This window comes from Embiotoca jacksoni, unplaced genomic scaffold (genome assembly GCF_022577435.1).
Source record: "Embiotoca jacksoni isolate LCO1_2020_lvr unplaced genomic scaffold, fEmbJac1.0.p SCAF_17, whole genome shotgun sequence".
Classification (NCBI taxonomy): domain Eukaryota; kingdom Metazoa; phylum Chordata; class Actinopteri; family Embiotocidae; genus Embiotoca; species Embiotoca jacksoni.
In genome coordinates this window covers 2,131,988-2,156,430 of record NW_027185307.1, presented here as the reverse complement: position 1 = coordinate 2,156,430, position 24,443 = coordinate 2,131,988, and the positions used below count along the sequence as shown (strand labels likewise).

The 24,443-nt window shown below is 41.3% G+C and overlaps 2 protein-coding genes across 2 annotated transcripts; one reads left to right on the top strand and one right to left on the bottom strand.

Moving 5' to 3' along the window:
* Positions 1-4,434: 4,434 nt before the first annotated feature.
* On the bottom strand, positions 4,435-23,723 carry ift74 (intraflagellar transport 74). The gene is made up of 20 exons (XM_069151248.1): positions 23,600-23,723; positions 22,565-22,803; positions 22,102-22,237; positions 21,943-21,991; positions 21,489-21,587; positions 21,340-21,400; positions 20,990-21,049; positions 20,805-20,866; positions 13,713-13,851; positions 13,448-13,510; positions 13,064-13,207; positions 12,206-12,246; positions 11,248-11,327; positions 11,072-11,125; positions 10,008-10,105; positions 9,336-9,462; positions 9,037-9,200; positions 8,714-8,839; positions 8,028-8,088; positions 4,435-6,389 (listed from the first exon to the last, which is right to left on the bottom strand). The coding sequence occupies exons 2-20, from the start codon at positions 22,691-22,693 to the stop codon at positions 6,274-6,276; spliced, it is 1,809 nt and encodes a 602-aa protein (XP_069007349.1). The 5' UTR covers positions 22,694-22,803; positions 23,600-23,723; the 3' UTR covers positions 4,435-6,273.
* Positions 16,588-19,958, top strand: LOC138199256 (leucine-rich repeat-containing protein 19-like). The gene is made up of 6 exons (XM_069151191.1): positions 16,588-16,686; positions 16,787-17,037; positions 17,260-17,371; positions 18,681-18,771; positions 19,280-19,489; positions 19,594-19,958. Exons 1-6 carry the CDS (start codon positions 16,588-16,590, stop codon positions 19,902-19,904), a joined length of 1,074 nt encoding a protein of 357 aa, XP_069007292.1. The 3' UTR covers positions 19,905-19,958.
* Positions 23,724-24,443: the final 720 nt, after the last annotated feature.

Sequence of the window (24,443 nt, the reverse complement as noted above, 5' to 3'; positions counted from 1 at the left end):
GCTTCTATTCTCTTAATTTAAGTTAATTTTATCTTCCTCCACTTCCTTTTCCTGCTCGGTGTGTGACATGTTGACTTATAGCCTCCTTCATGTGTAATAAATGTGTATTTAGGACTTTGAGGGACACTGAATTGGAATCGCAGCTGAGCACATTTACAACAACCCACCAGCCGCAGCAGCGCCCCCTGGCGGTGGGCAGCGCCCCTGGCGGTGCGCAGCGCCCCCTGGCGGTGGGCTCCGTCAGCGGGCTGCTTGTGTCGGGTTCTGTTACCCGGTCAATGAGTGTTTCCCACCCAAGCCCCGCCCGCCTGGAAACAGCGAAAGGAACACACGATGCAGCAACGAACGCTCCTGAGGTGTTGCGCTTGTTTCGCTATAGTAGTATATATCTATAGATAATAGATTTATAATATATATATATATAAACACTTTATTAGCTATAGAAGGCCAAAACACTGTCTGGTTGATATTTCATCTGGAGAATGAAATGAAAGGAGATATCAATGCTGCTGTAGCGAAAAAAAAATGTCCCCTTGTGGGATTAATAAAGTAAATATCTATCTATCTATCTATCTATCTATCTATCTATCTATCTATCTATCTATCTATCTATCTATCTATCTATATACAGTGGGTACGGAAAGTATTCAGACCCCTTTAAATTTTTCACTCTTTGTTTCATTGCAGCCATTTGCTAAAATCAAAAAAGTTCATTTTATTTCTCATTAATGTACACTCAGCACCCCATCTTGACAGAAAAAAACAGAAATGTTAGATAAATAGATGTGCTTATGTCCACCGTCTTCTCTGTCAAATAGCGTCTCCCTGTCCCATATGAGGGAAGCGTTTGTTTTCGGTTCCACTGTATTCTGCAGAAATATGCCCGGACATATTTTAGAAAAGTTTATGCTCTGCGGTGTTGACTTTGGACAAATAGAGTAAATCAAAATGTAAGACATTGTCCCAATATGTGGGACAAGGAATAAAAACCTTAAAGTGGGACACCTGGTCGCCCTCATTTCAACCTGTCGAATCCCCTCTTGTGTCCTAATTTAAATGCTCCACATTACTTTTCCACAACGCACCATCATCAGCAAACAAAGGTCTCCCTTTTTCATATACTTTATTAAATAATATTAGCAAGACCTGCAAGTTAATGTTTTAACGACGTAACATATCTCATCATTTTGCTAGCAGTTTTATTTCTCCCGTGTTAAATGGTACATTTTGTTCATCCTCAATACTTTCCTTCCTCTTTAATGCCCCCAAGTTTTCTGATTTGGTTTCCTCTCTGCCTTTCCTGCTGCTCCCTGTTGAGTCATAGTACTTCCTCCAGGCTGATTGTTCTTCTTGTTCGTACTGAACCAAAAGCTTTAAATGATGAGTTCTTTTAACAAGCTGAAATACCTTATTTTGCTTTATTAGGGCCCGAGCATCGATGGTGTGAAAGCCCTATTGTTATTCAAGGAATTATTTTTCTTTTTGGTCCTTGTTGTTACAAATTAATTGCCTTTTTGGAGGCTTTATCGTATTCAAAAACTCATGAAAGTTGGTACACCCATCTCTCCCGGCGAAAAATGTCCTATTTTAGTGGAGTTGTGAGTGGGCGTGGCCAAATGGCTCGCCAGCGCCCCCTAAACAGATGTCCTGGCAGCTACATTTACCTACGTGCACGAAATTAGGTGGACATGTGTATCACACCGAGATGTACAAAAAAGTTCCAACGCACCATTATGTCAACTCAACAGGAAGTCCGCCATTTTTAATTTAGTAGCCATGTTTGGTGATTCACACGTGTTGTACTTTAACGAATTCCTCCTCCAGATTTTGTCGGACCGACTTGAAATTGAGTCTGTGCACTCTTAACATGTTCGGAATTAAAAGTTATCAAAGTAATACGTTTTCGTCGATCGGTGTGCCCGTGGCGTGGCGGCCAATAAGTGACCCAAAAGTCATGCTACTGCATGTTTTTCAAGAAGTTACGTATGATTTTATTTTTTAAGTCATGACAAAGGGTGGGGGATTGAACCCCAAACTTACTAACTGTGAGGATTCAGTGCTAACCACTGCACCATCTATCTTCTCAGGAGTGAGACAGCATTGAAACAAATCTTTGACTCAGTGCAACCTATAACTCCACCATCTATAAGTATTCATTCAAATGCGACCAAAATTGACGCAGACATTGTATGTCGTCCAAAATATTAAACTTTTTTTTTCATATTTTGGACGACATGCTATAGTATGACTTTGTATTGTCGTCCAAAATATGAAATAATAGTCATACTATAGCATGTCCTCAAAAGGACAAAAGACAGTCACAGAATCACTGGTGCAGTGGTGCAGTGGTTAGTGCTGGTGCCTCTCTGTCAGAATGTTGTTGGTTCAATTCCTGCTGGAGCTATGCATGTCAAGTCCAAAAAATATCATTTTGTCTAAAGTATAGAAGAAGTCTTACAATAGCATGTAGTTGAAAACTGCAAAATAATGAATTTCCAAAATTTACAAGTTCCAAATATCCAACAATTTCAGATTTGACTTTTTTTTTTAAATGTATTTTAGACGACATTAAAGAAGTATGACTTTTTTGTGCTATGCTATGCTATAAATAATAACCTAAAAATGAAATATGTCGTCCAAAATATGGATGACTAACTTATGCATGTAGTCCATAATGTAAAACAAAAGTCATGCATGTAGTCGTAAATGTGACAAAGTCACACTCCAAGCAAGAACATGCAATCCTCCACAGACAGAGTTCCAAGCCCCTGATCAAACCGAGTACTTCCTGATTGAGATGACAACGCTGGTTTGGAACTGCAAAATTGTGCTGCCTTTATTGCATGTTTGTCTGACTTATATAACTTTTAAACATATTATGGAAGAAAGCATGGTGGTCCAATGGTTAGTGTTGTTGCCTCCAAGTCAGAAGGTTCCAGGTTTGATTCTTGCCCTTGATGTGGCTTTTCATCTCAGATGTTAATGTCATCCTTTCCAGGGTGAGTCTCAAACCTGGAACCTTCTGACTTGGAGGCAACTGCACCGTTGACCGCTCTTCCATAACATGTTTAAAAGTCATATAAGTCAGACAAGCATGCAATAAAGGCAGCAAAATGGTGAAGTTCTAAGCCAGCGTTGTCATCTCACAATCAGGAGGTTGTGGGTTCGATAGGGGGTCTGGAACTTTGTGTGGAGGATTATATGTTTTTGCTTGAATGTAAAGTTTTACATTATGGACTACATGCATAAGTTGGTCATCCATATTATGAATGACAAACTTTACCTTTAGGTTACTAGTTTTGCAAGAACATGCAAATTCCACATAGAAAGTCCCAGGTGGGAATTGAACCCAGTACTTTTAGAGTGCCAGACGACAACACTGAAAACTGCACCATTGTGTTGGCTTCCACACCTTGAATGAAAGTCTTGCTTATAGCATGTTGTCCAAAGACTTAGTGAAGTAGTTGAGAGAAATGTGTATTCTTTGACCAGTTGTTTCCATGGTTACAAAATAAAATAATTAAAACTACAGACTCCTTTTTTTTTTAGAAAAAGATGCAGATATTTTATACGATGCATTTTAGAATGGTTTCTTGTGGTGTAGGTTGACAGTTGTTAGCATTTTCAATATCTTGAGCTTAGTTTAACATGGCTGCACATATCTATAGTACATGCTGGCTAACTTCTATAAAATTATTTAAAAAGTTTTTCACCAGCTAGTGTTTTATTTTTAGCTAAAAATGTACTTTTTTTTTTTAATTCTAATGTGTATTGTAGTGTATTATTCCTGGCATTTGGTTCCTACTTCAGGGCCATTAATTGATATTATTCCTCATACTTTCATTAACGCTGACATAAGTTAATGGTGGAATGCATACTCCTCGTTACCCACCACGCCGAGCGTTCTTTCCATAGGACAAGGTTGGTTTTTTTCTCTTTCCTTTCCTCTTGCATTTCACAGTGCAAGCTACAAAAAACAACAAGGCTGAGCATTTAGCTTGAAATTGAAAAAAAATTGTAACTATATAAAGTCATTTACAGAAGAATTGCATAATTGGTTTCAAGAGCTAGTGTGTATTCTAGTGTGTATTCTAGTGTGTATTCTAGTGTGTATTCTGTGTACTGTTTCGGCAGCCTCCAATTTGGTTGAGAACATTTGTAGTAGCTTTTGCTAACAGGAGCTAACCGGCTATATTTGAAAGCAGTTATTGAGCTTTTGAGAATAAAGAGGCAGCGTGACATTTCATATTTCTTTAATAACAGGAGCTTACAGCTACATTTCAAAGTGGGATACAACATGTACAGTGGTGTGAAAAAGTGTTTGCCTCCTTCCTGATTTATTTTTTTGCATGTCTGTCACACTTAAATGTTTCAGATCATCAAACAAATTTAAATATGAGTCAAAGATAACACAAGTAAACACAAAATGCAGTTTTTAAATGAAGGTTTTTATTATTAAGGGAGAAAAACAATCCAAACCCGCATGGCCCTGTGTGAAAAAGTGTTTGCCCCCTCCTGTTAAAACATAACTTAACTGTGGTTTATCACACCTGAGTTCAATTTCTCTAGCCACACCCAGGCCTGATTACTGACACACCTGTTCTCAATCAAGAAATCACTTAAATAGGACCTGCCTGACAAAGTGAAGTAGACCAAAAGATCCTCAAAAGATAGACATCATGCCGAGATCCAAAGAAATTCAGGAACAAATGAGAAAGAAAGTAATTGAGATCTATCAGTCTGGAAAAGGTTCTAAAGCCATTTCTAAAGCTTTGGGACTCCAGTGAACCACAGTGAGAGCCATTATCCACAAATGGAGAAAACATGGAACAGTGGTGAACCTTCCCAGGAGCGGCCGACCGACCAAAATTACCCCGAGAGAGCAGAGACGACTCATCCGAGAGGTCACAAAAGACCCCACGACAACATCCAAAGAACTGCAGGCCTCACTTGCCTCAGTTCAGGTCAGTGTTCATGACTCCACCAGAAGAAAGAGACTCGGCAGAAATGGCCTGCATGGCAGAGTTCCAAGACCAAAACCACCGCTGAGCAAAAACAACATTAAGGCTCGTCTCATTGTTGCCAGAAAACATCTTGATGATCCCCGAGACTTTTGGGAAAATACTCTGTGGACTGACGAGACCAAAGTTGAGCTTTTTGGAAGGTGTGTGTCCCGTTACATCTGGCATAAAAGTAACACCGCATTTCAGAAAAAGAACATCATACCAACAGTAAAATATGGTGGTGGTAGTGTGATGGTCTGGGGCTGTTTTGCTGCTTCAGGACCTGGAAGACTTGCTGTGATAAATGGAACCATGAATTCTACCGTCTACCAAAACATCCTGAAGGAGAACGTCCGGCCATCTGTTCGTGACCTCAAGCTGAAGCCAACTTGGGTTCTGCAGCAGGACAATGATCCAAAACACACCAGCAAGTCCACCTCTGAATGGCTGAAGAAAAACAAAATGAAGACTTTGGAGTGGCCTCGTCAAAGTCCTGACCTGAATCCTATTGAGATGCTGTGGCATGACCTTAAAAAGGCGGTTCGTGCTGGAAAACCCTCCAATGTGGCTGAATTACAACAACTAATGTAAAGATGAGTGGGCCAACATTCCTCCACAGCTGGAAAAGACTCATTGTAAGTTATCACAAACGCTTGATTGCAGTTGTTGCTGCTGAGGGTGGCCCAACCAGTTATTAGGTTTAGGGGGCAAACACTTTTTCACACAGGGCCATGTGGGTTTGGATTTGTTATCTCCCTTAATAATAAAAACCTTCATTTAAAAACTGCATTTTGTGTTTACTTGTGTTAACTTTGACTAATATTTGAATTTGTTTGATGATCTGAAACATTTAAATGTGACAGACATGCAAAAAAATAAATCAGGAAGGAGGCAAACACTTTTTCACACCACTGTAGGTTATTCTAATATTAACCTCTTTATTTAAATTAGCCTTAAAGCTACTGACACAAGCTCTGCAGGATGAGACGCAAAATCTGTCAAACAAAGACTCACACATGTTGGCTGAACAGAGACATTCTGGTAGTTTGTCAAGAACAGAAAGCTGCCACAGTTAATCTGACAAAAAAGACACTTTCATAAAGTGGATAGACAAAAACATCATGTACTCTTTTGCTTGAAAAACTCCAACTGAATTTTGACTTGAAAATGAAAGTCCAAGAGAAAAGTTAGAATTTGCAGACACCTGGTTGGACAGTTTTTCTGACAGCCTGAGGACTGTTCAAGTCCAACAGAATAACTCCATGTGAGTTTAAGTCCTGTTGTTTTGCAGCGACTCGATGAGGCTCTTGTTGTACTCGGCCACCTGCTGGGAGACGTTCTTGGCGACGGAGGCGAAATCACTCTCCTGAGATTTAGAGGCGATGACTGAAGCTGCAGTTCAGGAAACATCACAAACCTGAGAGACCGAGTCTAAAAACATGGAAGAAAGATCTTAACGAGGACGATACAGGAAATGACGACATGCAGTACTACGACATCTTCATGATATTTGGAACGACAGACTATAGAATGACATTTATCATATTTTGGACAATAAATGTGTCATGCTGCAGCATTTGGTTCAGTTCTTCTCTTCTATCTCTATTCTGTCCTTTTCTCTCTCTGCTCTCCTCTCACCCCAACCGGTCGAGGCAGATGCTCCGCCCACTTCTGAGTCTGGTTCTGTTAACAGATGCTCCGCCCACCTCTGATCCTGGTTCTGTTAACAGAAGCTCCGCCCACCTCTGATCCTGGTTGTTAACAAATGCTCCGCCCACCTCTGATCCTGGTTCTGTTAACAGAAGCTCCGCCCACCTCTGATCCTGGTTCTGTTAACAGATGCTCCGCCCACCTCTGATCCTGGTTCTGTTAACAGATGCTCCGCCCACCTCTGATCCTGGTTCTGTTAACAGATGTTCTCCACCTCTGATCCTGGTTCTGTTAACAGATGTTCTCCACCTCTGATCCTGGTTCTGTCGGAGGTTTCTTCCTGTTAAATGGAGTTTTTCTTCCCTCTGTTGGAGGTTTTTCTCCTTTAAAGAGGAGTTTTTCCCTCCTAGCTTATGTGGGAAATGTTGAATTGTTGGTTTCTCTGTATAATATTATAAAGTTTTGCTGTAAAGACTTTAATATGTTAAGTGCCATGAAATAACCTGTTGTGATTTGGCGCTTTATAAATAAAGTTGAATTGAATTGAATTTGGTCCAAAATATAAAAATGTCTCGTAGTTGTTGCCTTGGAGTTATTTATGTACAACATATTATGTTTGAGCTCTCCTCCTCCCTTGTGTGTGTGGGTGTGTTGTTTTTGTCAGGTGGAGCTGATGGTTCAAATCTGAGCAGCAGATAGAGTTCAGTTGAGTGATGCCGCCTGATTGGACCAGCAGGTTCAGTTGAGTGATGCCGCCTGATTGGACCAGCACGCTGCATCAGCCATTGGCTCCTCCCCCTTCCTGCAACTCTGCGCTGCCAACAAAGAGCCAGTTTTGCTTTGCTTCGGTCCGATCTTGTGAATGGATGAACTGGTACTTTGTGGTACAGAACTTGTAAATAGATGAGCTGTGTATTTCAGATTAAGAACACTCAGCTGGAAATAGCACCTGTTGTTTGTACGTTTTTATAATATTGTGAAACTTGTAAATATTGAACAGCTTCTTGACCAGTTTTAGAAAGTGGGAGAAGTCTTTTTTGTTTGTTCACCTGTTCTCCTGTTTTGGAGTTCTGATATGTAACATATGTTTTATTAGATTTCTATTTGTTTTGGTTCGGGGTAATGTCAGAGCAAACTAGCTTGATTTGTTGCAAAATGAAACGGCTTAAATGTGTCCTTTATGTGCGCTGCTGGTCCTTCTTGTGGGGAGATTCACAAATATACATAATCATCCAAAATATGATGAACATTTTATACTACAGCATGTTGTCCAAAATATGATAAAAAATGTCATACAATGGGATATAGTAATAAATAAAATAATGTAAGTAAATAAAATAAGTAAATAAAGTAAGTCAGGTTCCTGAAGGATACACTCTTTCATGACAAAATTGTTCTGCTCCAAGTGCTGCCATTTCCTCTCCAGGTTGGTGAGCTGAAGAAATCGAGTTCACGCACAGAAAGAAACACAAAGAACAAATCAGCAGGTTCAACAACACGTCGTAGCAACATTATGTTATCGCCTCAACTCAGGTCACTGAGCAGCACTGAAGAAGGACGAGAGCACGAAACTACCTGCTGGATGGATGCTCTCTCTCTCTCTCTCTCTCTCTCTCCCTGTCTCTCTGTCTCCCTGTCTCTCTGTCTCCCTGTCTCTCTGTCTCTCTGTCTCCCTGTCTCTCTGTCTCCCTGTCTCTCTGTCTCCCTGTCTCCCTGTCTCCCTGTCTCCCTGTCTCCCTGTCTCTCTGTCTCCCTGTCTCTCTGTCTCCCTGTCTCTCTGTCTCCCTGTCTCCCTGTCTCTCTGTCTCTCTGTCTCCCTGTCTCCCTGTCTCTCTGTCTCCCTGTCTCTCTGTCTCCCTGTCTCCCTGTCTCTCTGTCTCTCTGTCTCCCTGTCTCCCTGTCTCTCTGTCTCCCTGTCTCTCTGTCTCCCTGTCTCTCTGTCTCCCTGTCTCTCTGTCTCCCTGTCTCTCTGTCTCTCTGTCTCCCTGTCTCTCTGTCTCCCTGTCTCTCTGTCTCCCTGTCTCCCTGTCTCCCTGTCTCCCTGTCTCTCTGTCTCTCACCTGAGCGTGGGTCTCGTTCTCCGTCAGTTTGCTCTTCAGAGCTTCATATTTCTGGTTCATCTCCTCCAGCAGCTGTCTGAATGAATCCCGACGCTGAGTCAGCGACACGCGGTTCTCCTGCAGTCTCTGGACCACAAGCAGAGAAACATGTCTGAACTTCAGTTACTGTAGACGGTCTTAAGACAAATAAAGAGACGAAGATGAGCTCAGGCTGATTCAGACATCCCATCGATACGCAGACATGAACACAACACAGGTTTTCTCTGTCAGCGAGATCTTAACGTTTGGACCTCCAGGATCCTCCGAGTCCCGCCTGCCGTTACCTTCTTCTTGTCCTCGGCGGTGTCCCTCAGGGCGTCCAGGTCTCGGTAGGTGTGCAGCTCTGCCTCCATGGTGCCCACGCGCTCCTTCAGAGTGCTCAGCTCACCTGTGATCTTCCCCTCCAGCTGCTGCACCTTCTCCAGGTCCTGCTGCAGCCGCTGCGACTCTGGGTGGAGGCAGACAGCGTTGGACTTCCCACAGTCTCAATCATTTCCTGGGGCATCGTGTGTGTGTGTGTGTGTGTGTGTGTGTGTGCCTCTGTGTGTGTGTGTGTGCCTCTGTGTGTGTGTGTGTTGCTGACCTGTGTTCAGTCCCCTGGCGGTGCTCTCAGACTGAACCACCTCCGTCTCCTTGCTCACCAGCACCTCCTGCATGTTCCTCAGCTCGGTGGCTGTCACTGTGTCCACCTGACGGAGCCGCAACATGTTCTACACACACACACACACACACACACACACACACACACACACACACACACACACACACACACACACACACACACAGGAGTTGAGAATGACTCATTTTCATCTATATTTTCTATATTACGAAGAGCTAAGAATATTTATGTAAAATAAAATGTTTGTTGAAAGTGCAGAAATGTCCTGATGATGACAGAATGGAAGTTATTCAGGTTTAATATTTATAAGTATTTATAAGTTTGCTGTTAAAGCTGTCAGAAGCGTCTGTTTGTTTAGAGCCACTTGAACGTTTTCTTGTCACTCTGGTTCTTGTTCTTTGTTGTTATATTATCCACTTTGGGCTGATCATAATCTTTATGCATGACAACAATAAAATAAATCAAATCTGCTGAATAAATATTTGTTTTTGTTCTTTTGTGTCTCCAACGGTTCCATCTCTGTAAAATGGACAGTTCATTAATTTCTCATTAGAAATAACCCTCCTCCCCCTCCCTCCCCTCCTCTTCTACTCCTCCCCCCTCCCTCCTCCTCCTCCTCCTCCTCCTCCTCCTCACCCTGCTGCAGTGTTCCAGGAGGGAGACGATGTTCTCGTGGGTCTGGGTCATCTTCTCCTGCTCCTGAGATCTGGACTCCTCAAACGACTCCAGGAACCCTGAAACAGAGGAACAAGCTGCCGGCATGAAGTTCTGCTGGAAGCAGCTGAGTGAAGCTGCTCTGTTCAGGGTTTCAAGCCTCTGACGCCCCCTAGTGGCTGCATCAAAAAGAGCAGCGGACGCTTCCACAAAGATCGTCTGCATCAGACTTCATGTTCCCACATATATAACCATCTTTTAACATAATGCATTGATGCAAAACAGCAACCGTGAAGACCGGATAAGAAGTCAGAATAGATATATACACAAATGACGGGCTCAGTGTTGGAACCGTAAACACGGGATGAGAATAACTTGTGAAATGATCACTTTACAGCTGAGACTACGTTACAGGCGAGAGGTCCCCTAAGAGGCTCTGATATTGTGTTAGATAGAAGGAATAGTCTGTCGATCTATTTCCTGTCTATATCGTTGATGTATGACAGAAACTGCAGGTAAAAACATGCTTTAATTCCAGCGTGCTTGAGGACAATCATCATGTTGGAGTTCTGGGTACTTCGTTGAGGGTTTCAGTTCCTCCAGAGAGAATAAAATATTTGACATGACTTTAATAAACTTTGAGTTCCAGCCGTCTTGTATTCCCTCTAAGCCCCTTTTTCTGAAATCCATATGACATATATGCTGTTTCTAAAACGGCTGCCGTGCCTGTTGGTCAGCTGTCTGGGAGGTTTAAGCTTCATTTCTTCAGATATTTACCCATCAGACACTTTGTTTATTCTCATATTTCTAAGCCAACAGTTTTAAGTATCTGCTGCTTACCTTCATGTTCAGTGTTAATCAATAGAAGCATATAAAACAGATCTGTGCTGTGGGACCAAGTTCAGTTTCACTGCGTGTCTGACTGAATCCTGTTTGTCCCTCAGGGCTCCAGGCTGGAGCTGTTACTCAAAAGCATCAGTTCTCGTACACACAAATGTAATGTAAATTTACATTTACACAATATTTCAACATTTCATTTCACTCACGGTCGATTTCCTCCTCCTTCCTCTTCAGCTCTTTGTATTTCTGTTGACATTCCCCTGATGGAAAAAGAAGCATCAGAAAGCAGTCCTGTTCTATTCATAGTTGAACGATGAATGTTAAAATATGTGACTACATTAGATGCTGAAATTTATATAAGTTAGTTTAAAAAGCTGGTTACCCTGAGCTGCTTCTGAGTCCTGCTCCAGGTGTCGGATCTCCTCTGTGATCTGTCTGGTCCTGTCCCTGATCTCTACAAGTCTGGACACACATTAAACACTTAATACACATTATACACATTAAACACTTCAAACACATTATACACATTAAACACTTCGTACACATTATACACATTAAACACTTCGTACACATTACACAGAAGCAAACAGACTTTCAGACTGCTGGTGAGTTGATATAAATACATACTGTGAGTTGATATAAATACATACTGTGAGTTGATATAAATACATACTGTGAGTTGATATAAATACATACTGTGAGTTGATATGAATACATACTGTGAGTTGATATAAATACATACTGTGAGTTGATATAAATACATACTGTGAGTTGATATGAATACATACTGTGAGTTGATATGAATACATACTGTGAGTTGATATGAATACATACTGTGAGTTGATATGAATACATACTGTGAGTTGATATGAATACATACTGTGAGTTGATATAAATACATACTGTGAGTTGATATGAATACATACTGTGAGTTGATATGAATACATACTGTGAGTTGATATAAATACATACTGTGAGTTGATATGAATACATACTGTGAGTTGATATAAATACATACTGTGAGTTGATATGAATACATACTGTGAGTTGATATAAATACATACTGTGAGTTGATATGAATACATACTGTGAGTTGATATAAATACATACTGTGAGTTGATATGAATACATACTGTGAGTTGATATAAATACATACTGTGAGTTGATATGAATACATACTGTGAGTTGATATAAATACATACTGTGAGTTGATATGAATACATACTGTGAGTTGATATGAATACATACTGTGAGTTGATATAAATACATACTGTGAGTTGATATGAATACATACTGTGAGTTGATATGAATACATACTGTGAGTTGATATGAATACATACTGTCTTTCCATGCTGGCAATTTCCTGGTTGTCCTCCTTCACCTGGAAAACAGAAGAACAGTTCCATCTTTTGTTTATGAACCTGAATGTTGACCTTGAGTGACCTAGAGCAGGATCACTCTGTCTGATTCATTCATGTCTTTTAATTAAGTTACTCAATTCACTGCTTTTCCTTAAAACTATTTGTTCTTGAATGATATTCTGGTGTCAACATGGTCAAAATGCTAAATATATTCTTTTCCGATGTTTTTTTTTACTTTGACTTCATGACCTGAACATGGTGTTCTGTAAGTGTAGTTTCAGACCTGAGGTATGTCGGGTGTTTGGAAAATCAGGCATTTAAGGGTTAATGTAATCATCTTCATCACATTTGTGGAGCTGATTGGGATGTCCCGTTGGAAGATGTGGAACAAGTTGGTGAGACGACCTCAAATATAGAAATGTTTAAAAAGTTGTATAACTTCTGTTTCTTCATATAATTTTTGTTTAAGTTAAATCAAAAGTTGTGTCTCCTTCTATTCTGTGGCTGTACATCGCTTTCTCAGAAGGAAGGAGACTTCATCTCGTTATTATGACTCTACCTCACAAAAAGCTCTCACAGTTCACGACCTTGTAATTGTGATCGTATGTTTGTAAAAGGTTACATGATCAGTGGAGACTTTTAATGTGACATTTTACTAAATATGTTAATTGATACTGAAGTTAATTCATGTTTATGATGATAACCACATTAACCTTCTCACATAATTACAGGATGCAGTTCTGGTGATGAGATCTTTTCTCAGTTAGGAGGTGGAGATGAATTCCAACTACAGGACAAGCTCTCCTATTATTATTATTTTTGGGTGACCACACCGACCTGTTTGAACAGCTTCTCTCTCTCCTCCTGGGGGGAGCCCAGGCTCTTGTCCTCAGCCTCCATGGCGTCACGCTTTGCCTCCAGCGCTGACAGGGTCCCATGGAGCCGGACCACTTCCTGTTTTATCTGCGAGTGGGACAGCTCCTGGAAATGGGAAAAAAATACTGAAACTACAACTTCTGCAGCGAGAGATGTGACTGACATCACCCTCCACACACGAGGGACTTCACCCACAACTATTGTACATTTACCTTCATCTTTTTTCATTATCTGACATCTTTTCCACACTTCAAACCCCCCCCCCCCCCTCCATCCCCCTTCTTTGTATATTAACCTTTGTTCACCCCTCCTCCTGCCCTCTATCCTCTTTTCAACCCAACTCACAGCTTCATAGTCCTCCTTCCTGGTTATCAGAAGGTCCAGCTCCTCCTGGAGAACAGTGAGCTCCTACAAACCAGACAAGACAAGACGGAAGAAGGACATCAAGTACTTTTACTTTACATGGTGTCATTTCAATTAAAATTATGTGTCATACACCTTTTGCAAACAACAATGATCGATTTATCCCGTCAACATATTATAGGTTATATTTTAAATGTGTCACTCCTCTTTCATCATAAAACATATTGAATTAAAACTACAGTTGTACCTGGAGCAGCTCCTCGTTGGCTGTTGTCATGGTGAAATACTTCTCTTGCTTTGTGGCCGGCATTGATTGGACGACCTCGTCAGCGACCCTCTTCTCCCTCCTGACCTCCTCCTCGATCGCCCTGATGGCCTCCTCTCTTCTGCACAGCAAACACATAGGAGGGGGAGGGAAAGGGGTGGGGGCAAGAGAGAGAGGGGGGATGGAGAGGGGGGGAGTGAAGGGTTGGAGATTATCTCTTTCTTTTTTTTACTTTAATCAGACAAAAGGAAAAAGGCGGGAGACAAACCAAATATCCGGGCCACATTTAAATCCAGGACAGATAAGATAGAATGGAAAGAGATAAGACAGCTAGACAGGACAAAAGGTACCGGAGGACTTACATTATCATCAGATCTGTGTTTATTATTTTAACAAGGACAATGCACCATTAAAAATATCTGGATACTTAAACTTAAATCGGCTTGTTGCTCCTCACTGAGCTAAACACTCGCCAAAATCATGACTGTTTGCTGTCCTGGCTCCTAAATGGTAGAATGAGCTCCTCACCGACATCAGGACAGCTGAAACTCTGAACATCTTCCACCACAAACTAAAAACACACCTCTTCAGACTTTACCTTGAACAGTAGAACTTTAGTAGAACTTAAAATGACACTTACTGATAGAACTTTGTAGTTTGTCTTTCTGGAAGAAATTGTATTTTCTTGATTCCTGTTGTTCTGGTTTTGTACCCTCATGGTTGAAATTAACTTATTGTAAGTCGCTTTGGATAAAAGAGTCAGATAAATGTAATGTAATTTAAACCACACTTAAAATGGATGTATTTCTTTGTTTCATTGATAACAACATATCAAAACAGAAATCATTTCTCTTAAATACACCCGTCAAGCTAAATATTCGAAAACAGTTTAGTTTCTGCTCCTCTGCAGAGCTGAAATCAGCAAAGTTGAAGCACTAATGTAATAAAAACAGCCGCAGACTGATGTTCCCACCTGACTGTTGTAACCTGACTGTTGTAACCTGACTGTTGTAACCTGACTGTTGTAACCTGACTGTTGTAACCTAACTGTTGTAACCTGACTGTTGTAACCTGACTGTTGTAACCTGATTTCTGTATTCTGACTGTTGTAACCTGATTTCTGTATTCTGACTGTTATAACCTGATTTCTGTATTCTGACTGTTGTAACCTGACTGTTGTAACCTGACTGTTGTAACCTGACTGTTGTAACCTGACTGTTGTAACCTAACTGTTGTAACCTGACTGTTGTAACCTGACTGTTGTAACCTGATTTCTGTATTCTGACTGTTGTAACCTGATTTCTGTATTCTGACTGTTGTAACCTGATTTCTGTATTCTGACTGTTGTAACCTGATTTCTGTATTCTGACTGTTATAACCTGATTTCTGTATTCTGACTGTTATAACCTGATTTCTGTATTCTGACTGTTATAACCTGATTTCTGTATTCTGACTGTTGTAACCTGATTTCTGTATTCTGACTGTTGTAACCTGATTTCTGTATTCTGATTGTTGTAACCTGACTTTCTTCACACAGTTCTTCTACAGTCAGAATCATGGAGTTTGAATTAGGAGCTTTTTTTTTTTCTTTTTTTTTTTAAATCTTAAAAGCAGCTGTCCTCCTTGCTGTCGTATTGTTCAAACTTATGAGTGGTTTCTGTATCTATACCCGGTGAGGCTATAGATACACCTTATTCCTTATCTGTCTCTCTTCATTTCCTTCTGTCTAGTAAAGACAGGAGGGCTGATGAGATTGATCATAAATGCTTAGCTAGCAGGAACACGCCAGCCTTCATGTTTTACAAGGACCAAAGGTCATTTGCTCTGCTGGGTGCGTGACAGCGACCGGTGAATGAAAGTTCACCTGAGCGAGTCTAGCAGCACAGGTAAGTGTCTTCAAATCCTCCTCGTTAGAAATGAATAGTGACAGAAAAAGATCCAATTCTGAGAACACTAATATGATAATCAGCCAATGACAGATTTAAATGTATTGTGTGCAGGTTAAAGGTCAGTCAGTTGACAGGTCTCTACATGAGAAGGAACAGGTGTGTTTATTCTCCACTGAATTTCAGTTTTAAGACCTTCAACATTTCCGTTTTCTCCAGACGACATCAGAAAAAACAATCCAGCAGAGGTGTATCTGTGTGAATCATGAGGTGTCCCTTTAAAACAGAACTCACCGACATAAAGATTTCATATTTATTGTACTGTGTCATAGAGTTATTAGATAATGATCAGCAAATGAGGTTTTCATTATTAGTGGACTGAAATATTTTGTCTGATGTCTTTGGGAAACATAAGATGTTGAGTTTATGTCTCATAATAATTTTACATTCAGGTCAGTCTGCAGGAGAACGTGTGCTCTATAGTCTATAATATCCTTTATTTTAATTACAACTATAACACTGCAAACAGTGCCGGCTGTGACATGAAAGCTGTTTTACTTTCAGACAGCGAAACAGTGGATGTACCTTCATTTAACATGTTCTTGTACTTTAAGTGAGTTGATCAGTTGATATAAAATTAAGAAAATAAAAGTTAATTTGTAACAATTGAGTTTGTTCAGATGTTACCAGTGAAAATACCAAACATATTCTAATTCCACCTTTTCAAATGTGAGGATTTGAAGTTTTTCTTTTAATAAGTCCTTGTAAATTACATATTGTGGTGACTTTTGACAGCTGTGTAGACTAAAGTGGTTTCAGTAATTCACCCGGAGCTCGGTTAAACTGTAAAAGGCCCTTTACACTATATTCTGACATTTTACAGAGTAAAAAAACCTACGAATTGTTGCCGGCCTCCTGTATGAAGCATGTGTTACCCAGGGGATTATTTATTTGTTTCTTTGGAGGGCAGCATGATGAAAAGATGCCGGCAGCTTCTCATGCTGTGGCTGACTGCAGTGTCAGTGATGAATATACTGGGAAACACAGCTGACGCTGTGGTGGATGAACCGGTATGAAAAGCTCTTTAACATTTAAGATTTATATTTCTCTTTGCTGTATGCATTTCTTCAGACTGTGAATGTTATAACTGTCCGTCCATCCATCCATCAGCTGGTAAAAAACCTGACCGACAAGCTTCTCCAGGTCATCCCCCACAACGACAACAACTCCACTGTGACCACACTGCTGATTGAAGGGAACCGGATCACTCTGAATAAAGCAGACCAACTCGCCCTTGCTAGCTATCCCACACTGGCAGAACTCCACTTGGATGGGAACATGGTGACGGCTATCCCAGCCCAGTATTTCTCTGTGGTGCCAGACCTCAGGGTGCTGTCTCTGGCCAGGAACAAAATCATCAGGTAAATAATAAAGCAAGTAAAGATGGTAGCAGTGTCCAATTCTACACTATTTACTACTTCAGCTGGTTTTAAGTGTGCAGAGGTTTATGTTAATGAGAAATGTTTCATTGTGCAGACTAAGTTAGTCAGGTTTGATTGTGATGTTTCAGGCTTGTGATGTGCATCAAAGTGCAGTATGGTGACATAATACAAATGATCTTTCTTCTCTGGGTATTGTTGCAGCTTGAACCCTGAGGCTTTCTCTGGTCTGGATGTCCTGAGAGAGGTGGACCTGTCCCACAACCTGCTGACCAGACTCCCTGCACAGCTAATCAAAGGCTTGAAAGAACTAAAGGTAAAATGTCCACAGGCTAAAAATATATTTTTATTCATAGATATTTTAGTAAATCTCTGGCATGTGAATAATAAATCCTCTAGCTTTATGAGGAACAAATATATTTAGACAGAAAGAGATTACAATAATCTGCGTAGCCTACTTGTAGGTGTTGTGTCAGTGTGGTTGTTGTCAGCCTTTCATTGACCATTCAATTCAATTGTATTACCATAGCACCAAATCACAACAGGGGTTACTTCAAGGCAATTAACACATTAAAGAGTCCTTACAACATACTTTAGAACATTATACAGAGGAACCCAACAATTTAACAATTCCCACGCAAGCAATGAGGAAGAAACTTCCCTTTAAAAGGAGAAAAACCTCCAACAGAAGGAAGGAAAAACTCTCCTTAACAGAAGAAACCTCCAACAGAAGGAAAAACTCTCCTTAACAGAAGAAACCTCCAACAGAAGGAAAAACTCTCTTTAACAGAAGAAACCTCCAACAGAAGGAAAAACTCTCTTTAACAGAAGAAACCTCCAACAGAAGGAAAAACTCTCTTTTAACAGAAGAAACCTCCAACAGAGGGAAGGAAAAACTCTCTTTTAACAGAAGAAACCTCCAACAGAAGGAAAAACTCTCTTTTAACAGAAGAAACCTCCAACAGAGGGAAGGAAAAACTCTCTTTTAACAGAATAAACCTCCAACAGAAGGAAAAACTCTCTTTTAACAGAAGAAACCTCCAACAGAAGGAAAAACTCTCTTTAACAGAAGAAACCTCCAACAGGAGGAACAACTCTCTTTAACAGAAGAAACCTCCAACAGAGGGAAGGAAAAACTCTCTTTTAACAGAAGAAACCTCCAACAGAAGGAAAAACTCTCTTTTAACAGAAGAAACCTCCAACAGAAGGAAAAACTCTCTTTAACAGAAGAAACCTCCAACAGGAGGAAAAACTCTCTTTTAACAGAAGAAACCTCCAACAGAAGGAAAAACTCTCTTTAACAGAAGAAACCTCCAACAGAAGGAAAAACTCTCTTTAACAGAAGAAACCTCCAACAGAAGGAAAAACTCTCTTTTAACAGAAGAAACCTCCAACGGAAGGAAAAACTCTCTTTAACAGAAGAAACCTCCAACAGGAGGAACAACTCTCTTTAACAGAAGAAACCTCCAACAGAAGGAAAAACTCTCTTTTAACAGAAGAAACCTCCAACGGAAGGAAAAACTCTCTTTAACAGAAGAAACCTCCAACAGAAGGAAAAACTCTCTTTTAACAGAAGAAACCTCCAACAGAAGGAACATTAACCTGAGCCTATTTGTTCCCATCAGATGCTGAACCTGCAGGAAAACCCCTGGAACTGTTCCTGTCTGCTGCTGAGCTCCATCAGAGAGATCCAAAGAGCACATGTCACCATTAATGGTAATTTTCATTGTACACTTTTAATGTTTGGTAATATACTGATGTGAGAACATTATGCAGGCAGGTTTCCTGTTCTTACATCACTTATTTATGTTGAAAAAAAAAATCAGATGATAAAATAATATAATGTAATTATGAGCTGTATGATAATAAGTTACTGTATGTACAGTCTGTCTAAAGTTAACCTCCAATGGTATCCATTTACTTTAACAATCATGTGTCAGGTGTTGGTGCTGAAGGTAGGAACCACCTGGAGAACACAAAGCTTTCACTGCTGTTTAAATTCAAACTACACATTTCTGTATGGTTATTAATTCCTCCAAAAACCTGATGGTCACACAAAGACCAAAACACAACCAAGTCCAGTGTTTTACATCCAAAGGCTTTCTCTCAGAAGCAAAAGCTGTCCTCTCAGCCATCTAACTGTGGGGATGTTGACCTTTGACCCACTTACTACATGAATACTCAGTCATTCGATGAGGTTTATGAATGATGTCTGGCTCTGCAGGGAGACAGAAAGTCTTCTGTGCATCTCCAGTGAAGCAGGCTGGAGCTGAACTTCTGAAGGCCACAGCTCTGTGCTCCCCATCAACACCACCCCCCTCCACCCCCACAGCCCCCCAAACATCAACACCGGCCCACTCTAAGCAGTCTGGGGACTCATCTACCACGTTGAAGACCACACCGTCATCAGGCCGGAACCACAGCCTCAGCAAAGGTACATTTCCAAAAATGATTCTCTTACATTCAGTATGAAGACGTACAAACAGAACTTGACACTCTGCTTTCTCCACCCGATCTCCGCCCTCCGACCCCACCTAGACCAGACACCTGCGCGCGGCAACTCGTGGAAGTTCACAGTGTGCGTTGCAGCCTTGGCGCTGACCACCTGCATGCTCATCATGTGTGCCATCAAGGGGCCTTCCTGGTACAAACTCTTCCACAACTACCGACACCGGCGACTGCAACAGGAGGACGACCGGGAGGACTTTGTGTCGACGGTGTTCTCTGAGACCGGAGGACACCTGACCCAACAGACATTCAGCTTCCAGCAACAGAAGGAGAAGACAGAGGAAGAGGAGGAGGAGGAGGATGAGTACTTTGAGGATCCGTACATCAAGCGCGAGGAGTGACATGAAGGAGATTCCTGTGAACCGTGATGAAATAAAGAGCAGCTCGTCAACCGGTGACAAGATGAGGAGGCCATGAAAGGAAAGGCTGTCGCTGAGGGCTGCTGCTTAGCACCATGGGAATATTAGATGTGATATGTACAGTAAACACTGAGTTAGATGGATGACCCGACAAAATGAGCTATTTATTTTCTAAACACTGCTGAGTATTAGCAGTCTAGGGATCAATAAAACAATGTCTTGGCTCTGTGGCTCCTGCTGTAAGATTGTTGTAATGTTGCTTATCAAATAACTGAAGCTTTTTGTATCGTTTCATTATATCACTCTGCAGCATCACAAGCCAAGTTAAAACGATAACATGTAAAGCTAAACAGAAAATCCAACGTGCCATAATTTAACGTGAACAATGCACAGATGTGTCTTTACTCCCCAGATTGAAAGGTCATAGGAGCTCTGTCAAGGTGTTTTCCCTGATAATACTTTATAAATTGGCGATGTTGTATCATAAAGAGAAATGCAGCGACATTTTTCTCTAGAGAGCTCAAGGACAAACACATTTCGGAGGAATAACATTGAATGTAAACGAGTTTTGTAGAGAAAAGTCCAGCGGGTACTTTTAGATATTACTCCATAACATCCCTGACCTGCAGGACACTTCCCTCATGGCAGAGTTCACGTTTGATCTTTCAGTGTCTTGGTCGACATTTACCATCTTTCACCAGGTGCCTCGACTTTAGGTTTACTTTCACTTTAACTTCGTGGTCTTCAGGTACTATAAAAAACACACTTATGAATACTGTGTCAAGTTGAGCATCAAAACCTGTGTGCAGTAATGTTTAAAGCATTTCCTCTTTTTGAAACCTGTCAGCGTGATGTCAGAACACAGAACAGTAAACTACGTACTCTCTCCTCTCGGTGAAGATGCTGTCGATACTTTCTGCCTCGCTGTTGTTGTGGGCTTTCAGCTGGGAGGAACGACAGGAGGGAAAATGAAAGATATTCTTATTAGATTTACAATCAGCTGTTCACATTAAATCGCCCACTGAATCACGTCTTATATGTTGTTAATGTTTCCACGGTGTGCTTACTATGTTGTAGTCGTTGATCATTTCCTCCATCTCTGTGCTGGTGTTGAGTTTGTCCACCAGCTGCAAGCACAAATAAAGGAGTCACAGAAACATGAATTATAAATGAGTGCATGTATGAGCAGCGCTGATAAAATGATGTCACAGTCCTCTGTAACCACACAGGACCTATCAAACATCTTGTATGACACACGGCTTTTCAAATCATTGTAAATGTTCAGCTGCTGACCGACTATCAAACATTTACCATCCGTTGAGCTTTGGACATTTCTCTTACATCTTTAAACAAATTAAGGATGTAATTGTAGGCGTTGGACACAACAACAGGTACGTGTGAAGTTGGACATGTTTACCATGTTGTAGTCAGCCAGCTGGCCCTGCAGATCCTTAATCTCAGCAGCCAGGCCTTCAGCCCTGGAGGGACACAACACATCAGAGAAGCCTTCACGCCGCGTTCTGCTGATTATTCAGGAGAATCCAAACATGTGAAAACATCACCCACCTCTTTTCATAGGAGAGGTACACAGAGTTCTCCTGGTTGTAGTTGTCAATCTCTTTGTGCAGTTTGCTGGTCTCGGTGGTCAACTCGTTGATCTTACTCCTAAAAGAAAAACAACAACAGAACTGCTTTTTGTATCATTAAAATGAACTGAGGTGAAGCTGAAGTTTGGAAAACGGTTGAAAAAAACCTGCAAATGCTCAACATGTATTAAAAATCACACATTTCCTTTTATGTTCTCTTCATTTTTGTTACTTTAGTCTCAAACAGCCTTCAGACCAGAAATACAAAAGTTTATCAAACTATATTCTGACATTACTGTGATAAAAATATATGATATTATAGGAAGTCTATTATCACAATAATATAATATCTTGGCATGTGTGTGCATGATCTGCTGACATGATTTCTAACATAGAGAACAATATGATGTGTGGCAGTAGGGCTGATGTGTTACCTGAGAAGGCCCAAGTAGTAGGACTTATCCAGAATCTGTCTCTGAGGTCCTTTAGGAGAGGAAATAAAGAAGGACAAGACTCACTTCAGCTCAGTCATTTATAAAGAAGAATCCACGCCGGCACTAAACCGTGAAAACAAGATGAGATGGCTGGTGTACCTTTCATGCCGGTCTTCATGCCGCTGAGCCCCTGCTGGGTGACCGGCCTGTCAGTTACTTTGATCTGTGCCGACAGGACCCCGGGGATGGGGACGCCCCCTCTCATACCGGGATGACCACTGGTACCGGGAGCCATCTGGATCAAAAGTGCTAGAATTAAGCTCGATACTATAAAACCTGGTTCCCATTAAAAACATTTAGATTGTAGCTGGTTACTAACATCACCATTTAGAGACAGAGTATGCTGATGAAATGAAAGTCATTCAGCCACTAATGATGTGCAGATCACAAACAGGCTGGAGAGAGAAACTCTACATGAACGCAGCGAACATGTAAGATATAAGAACGTGGTTTTATGAAACGTCTCTCAACACGTGCCAGTTTTCTATTTTCCTGTCTGACAGAACCTCTTTATCTTCAGAGGAATCTGGAGCAGCGGTGTCTAAAACCTCACATGGCTCACCCCGGTTGCGACGCGGATAGCTGTAGGAGGAGGTCGGACAGCGGTGGGGGGTCTTCCGGCTCCGGGGACCGCGGACCCACTCCGGCTCATCGGCCGGCCCAATCCCGAGGGAGGCCGCTGGCTCGCCATGGAAACTAATTCAAACGGCCTGATGATGGCGCCGCTGCAGCTGCGAGGTTGTTAGTGAATCTGCACCGTGACAGCAGCCTGGACGACAGTGAAGGTTGACGGTTTGAATCCTGAATCAGAAAACATTAAAGAGGAATGACACTCCTCGTCCAAGACCCAGAAACCTCTATTCGCCATCTCTCCACCCATTGAGCTTCCACCCGTGTCAGCACACTTCCTGCTGCTGATGTGGTGAGTTGAGCTCTCCAGATGCAGAATGAACACAGCTGTGATATCTGGTCAAAAACACGCTGACACAGAATAAAGGAATTCTGTGAAAAAAACAGCCTGTTCATCTTTCTGTGTCCGTGTGGACCATGTTTTCAATGACACAGACACATCAGTGATTTTGGTTCACAACCTCTGAACGAGTTTCGGTTTGTCACACAGTGAACGGATTTAAAACGAGTCTTCCTCTTTGTACTGAAGATGATGAGCTCATCATTAGCTGAGACATGCCCTGTTTGACTGGTGACCAACACACAGACATGACGTCAGTCTTTGAACGGTTCGTTTCCTTCATGTGATCCTCGTGTTTGGAAAACGGTGTTTTTATTTCTTTGTTCAGTCATTAGTTTGACGGTAAACTCTCATTTAAAAGGATTAATGCCGTTAATAACAGATATTTATATGTTGTCCATCTATTCTAAAGAACAAACTAAATGTTTACGGTTGGTGTCCCGTTTCTTTTACGTTGTATAAACTTCTTATTGACCGGCATCAAACAAAGAAAACGTTATCGGTCCGAAATACAACAACGTCAGCTGTTTAAACGTGCTAGCTAACGCTAAATGCTATCACGACGTTGAGACGGCGTCAGCTTGTTGCCACGAAACATCTCAGCTGGTGGAGCAAAGTGCTTCTTACCTTCACCTGGACTCCCTCGGGGAGTTTCCGTCGGTATTTTATGCCTCTAAAACTCCCAACCGAAGCGGATGTGGAGTGAGTGTACCCGAGAGGAAACTATCACCTGAGCACGAAGCACCAGCTCAAAAACAGAAGTGGAGACGATGTTGTCGTTACCACAGTAACCGTCTTCTACGTCACCTAAAACTAGGTAGAAAAAAAAGGTTGAAAGTGTACGCCCGCCCCCTGCCGTCCGACTGGGGATAAGACAGGCAGAGTTATACGGACTGTTAAACTTCTGCTGTATTCAACTACTAGTTTTTAAATGACAATCTATATAATACAGAGGATTTACTGTGGAAAACCACGTCGGAGTCTGATTTCAACAATAGTTTGGGAAGGTAATTCCAGATTTTAATGATTGATGACTGACTCTGCTGTGTGCGAACAGAGAAGGTGAAGCTGTAACCTTTGTGTGTAAATCGCTTGATTGATGTCGCCACCTGTGCTACAACTCTCTTGATGCCCACTAGTAGGATGTCCAAATTACTCATTAAAAACCTGCAGCTGATCCAAAATGCTGCAGCAAGAGTACTGACAGGATTTAACAAGAGAGATCATATTTCTCCAGTTTTAGCTTCTCTTCACTGGCTTCCTGTGAAATCAAGAATAGAATTTTAAATTCTCTTGATGACTTACAAAGCTCTACATGACCAGGCTCCATCATATCTTAGAGATCTTATAGAACCATATAATCCCAGCAGAGCACTTCTCTCTCAGTAGGCTGGTCTACTTGTGGTTCCTAGAGTTTCCAGAAGTAGAATGGGAGGCGGAGCTTCAGTTTTCAGGCTCCTCCCCTGTGGAA

Coding starts and splice junctions, on each gene's coding strand:
- ift74 (XM_069151248.1), bottom strand. CDS start 22,693: ATGGCGAGCCAGCGGCCTCCCTCGGGATTGGGCCGGCCGATGAGCCGG. Junction 9,463..10,007: donor TCCTGGAACACTGCAGCAGG/GTGAGGAGGAGG, acceptor GTGTGTGTGTAG/AACATGTTGCGGCTCCGTCA. Junction 8,089..8,713: donor AGAACGAGACCCACGCTCAG/GTGAGAGACAGA, acceptor CGATTTCTTCAG/CTCACCAACCTGGAGAGGAA.
- LOC138199256 (XM_069151191.1), top strand. CDS start 16,588: ATGATGAAAAGATGCCGGCAGCTTCTCATGCTGTGGCTGACTGCAGTG. Junction 16,687..16,786: donor ACGCTGTGGTGGATGAACCG/GTATGAAAAGCT, acceptor TCCATCCATCAG/CTGGTAAAAAACCTGACCGA. Junction 18,772..19,279: donor AGCACATGTCACCATTAATG/GTAATTTTCATT, acceptor CTGGCTCTGCAG/GGAGACAGAAAGTCTTCTGT.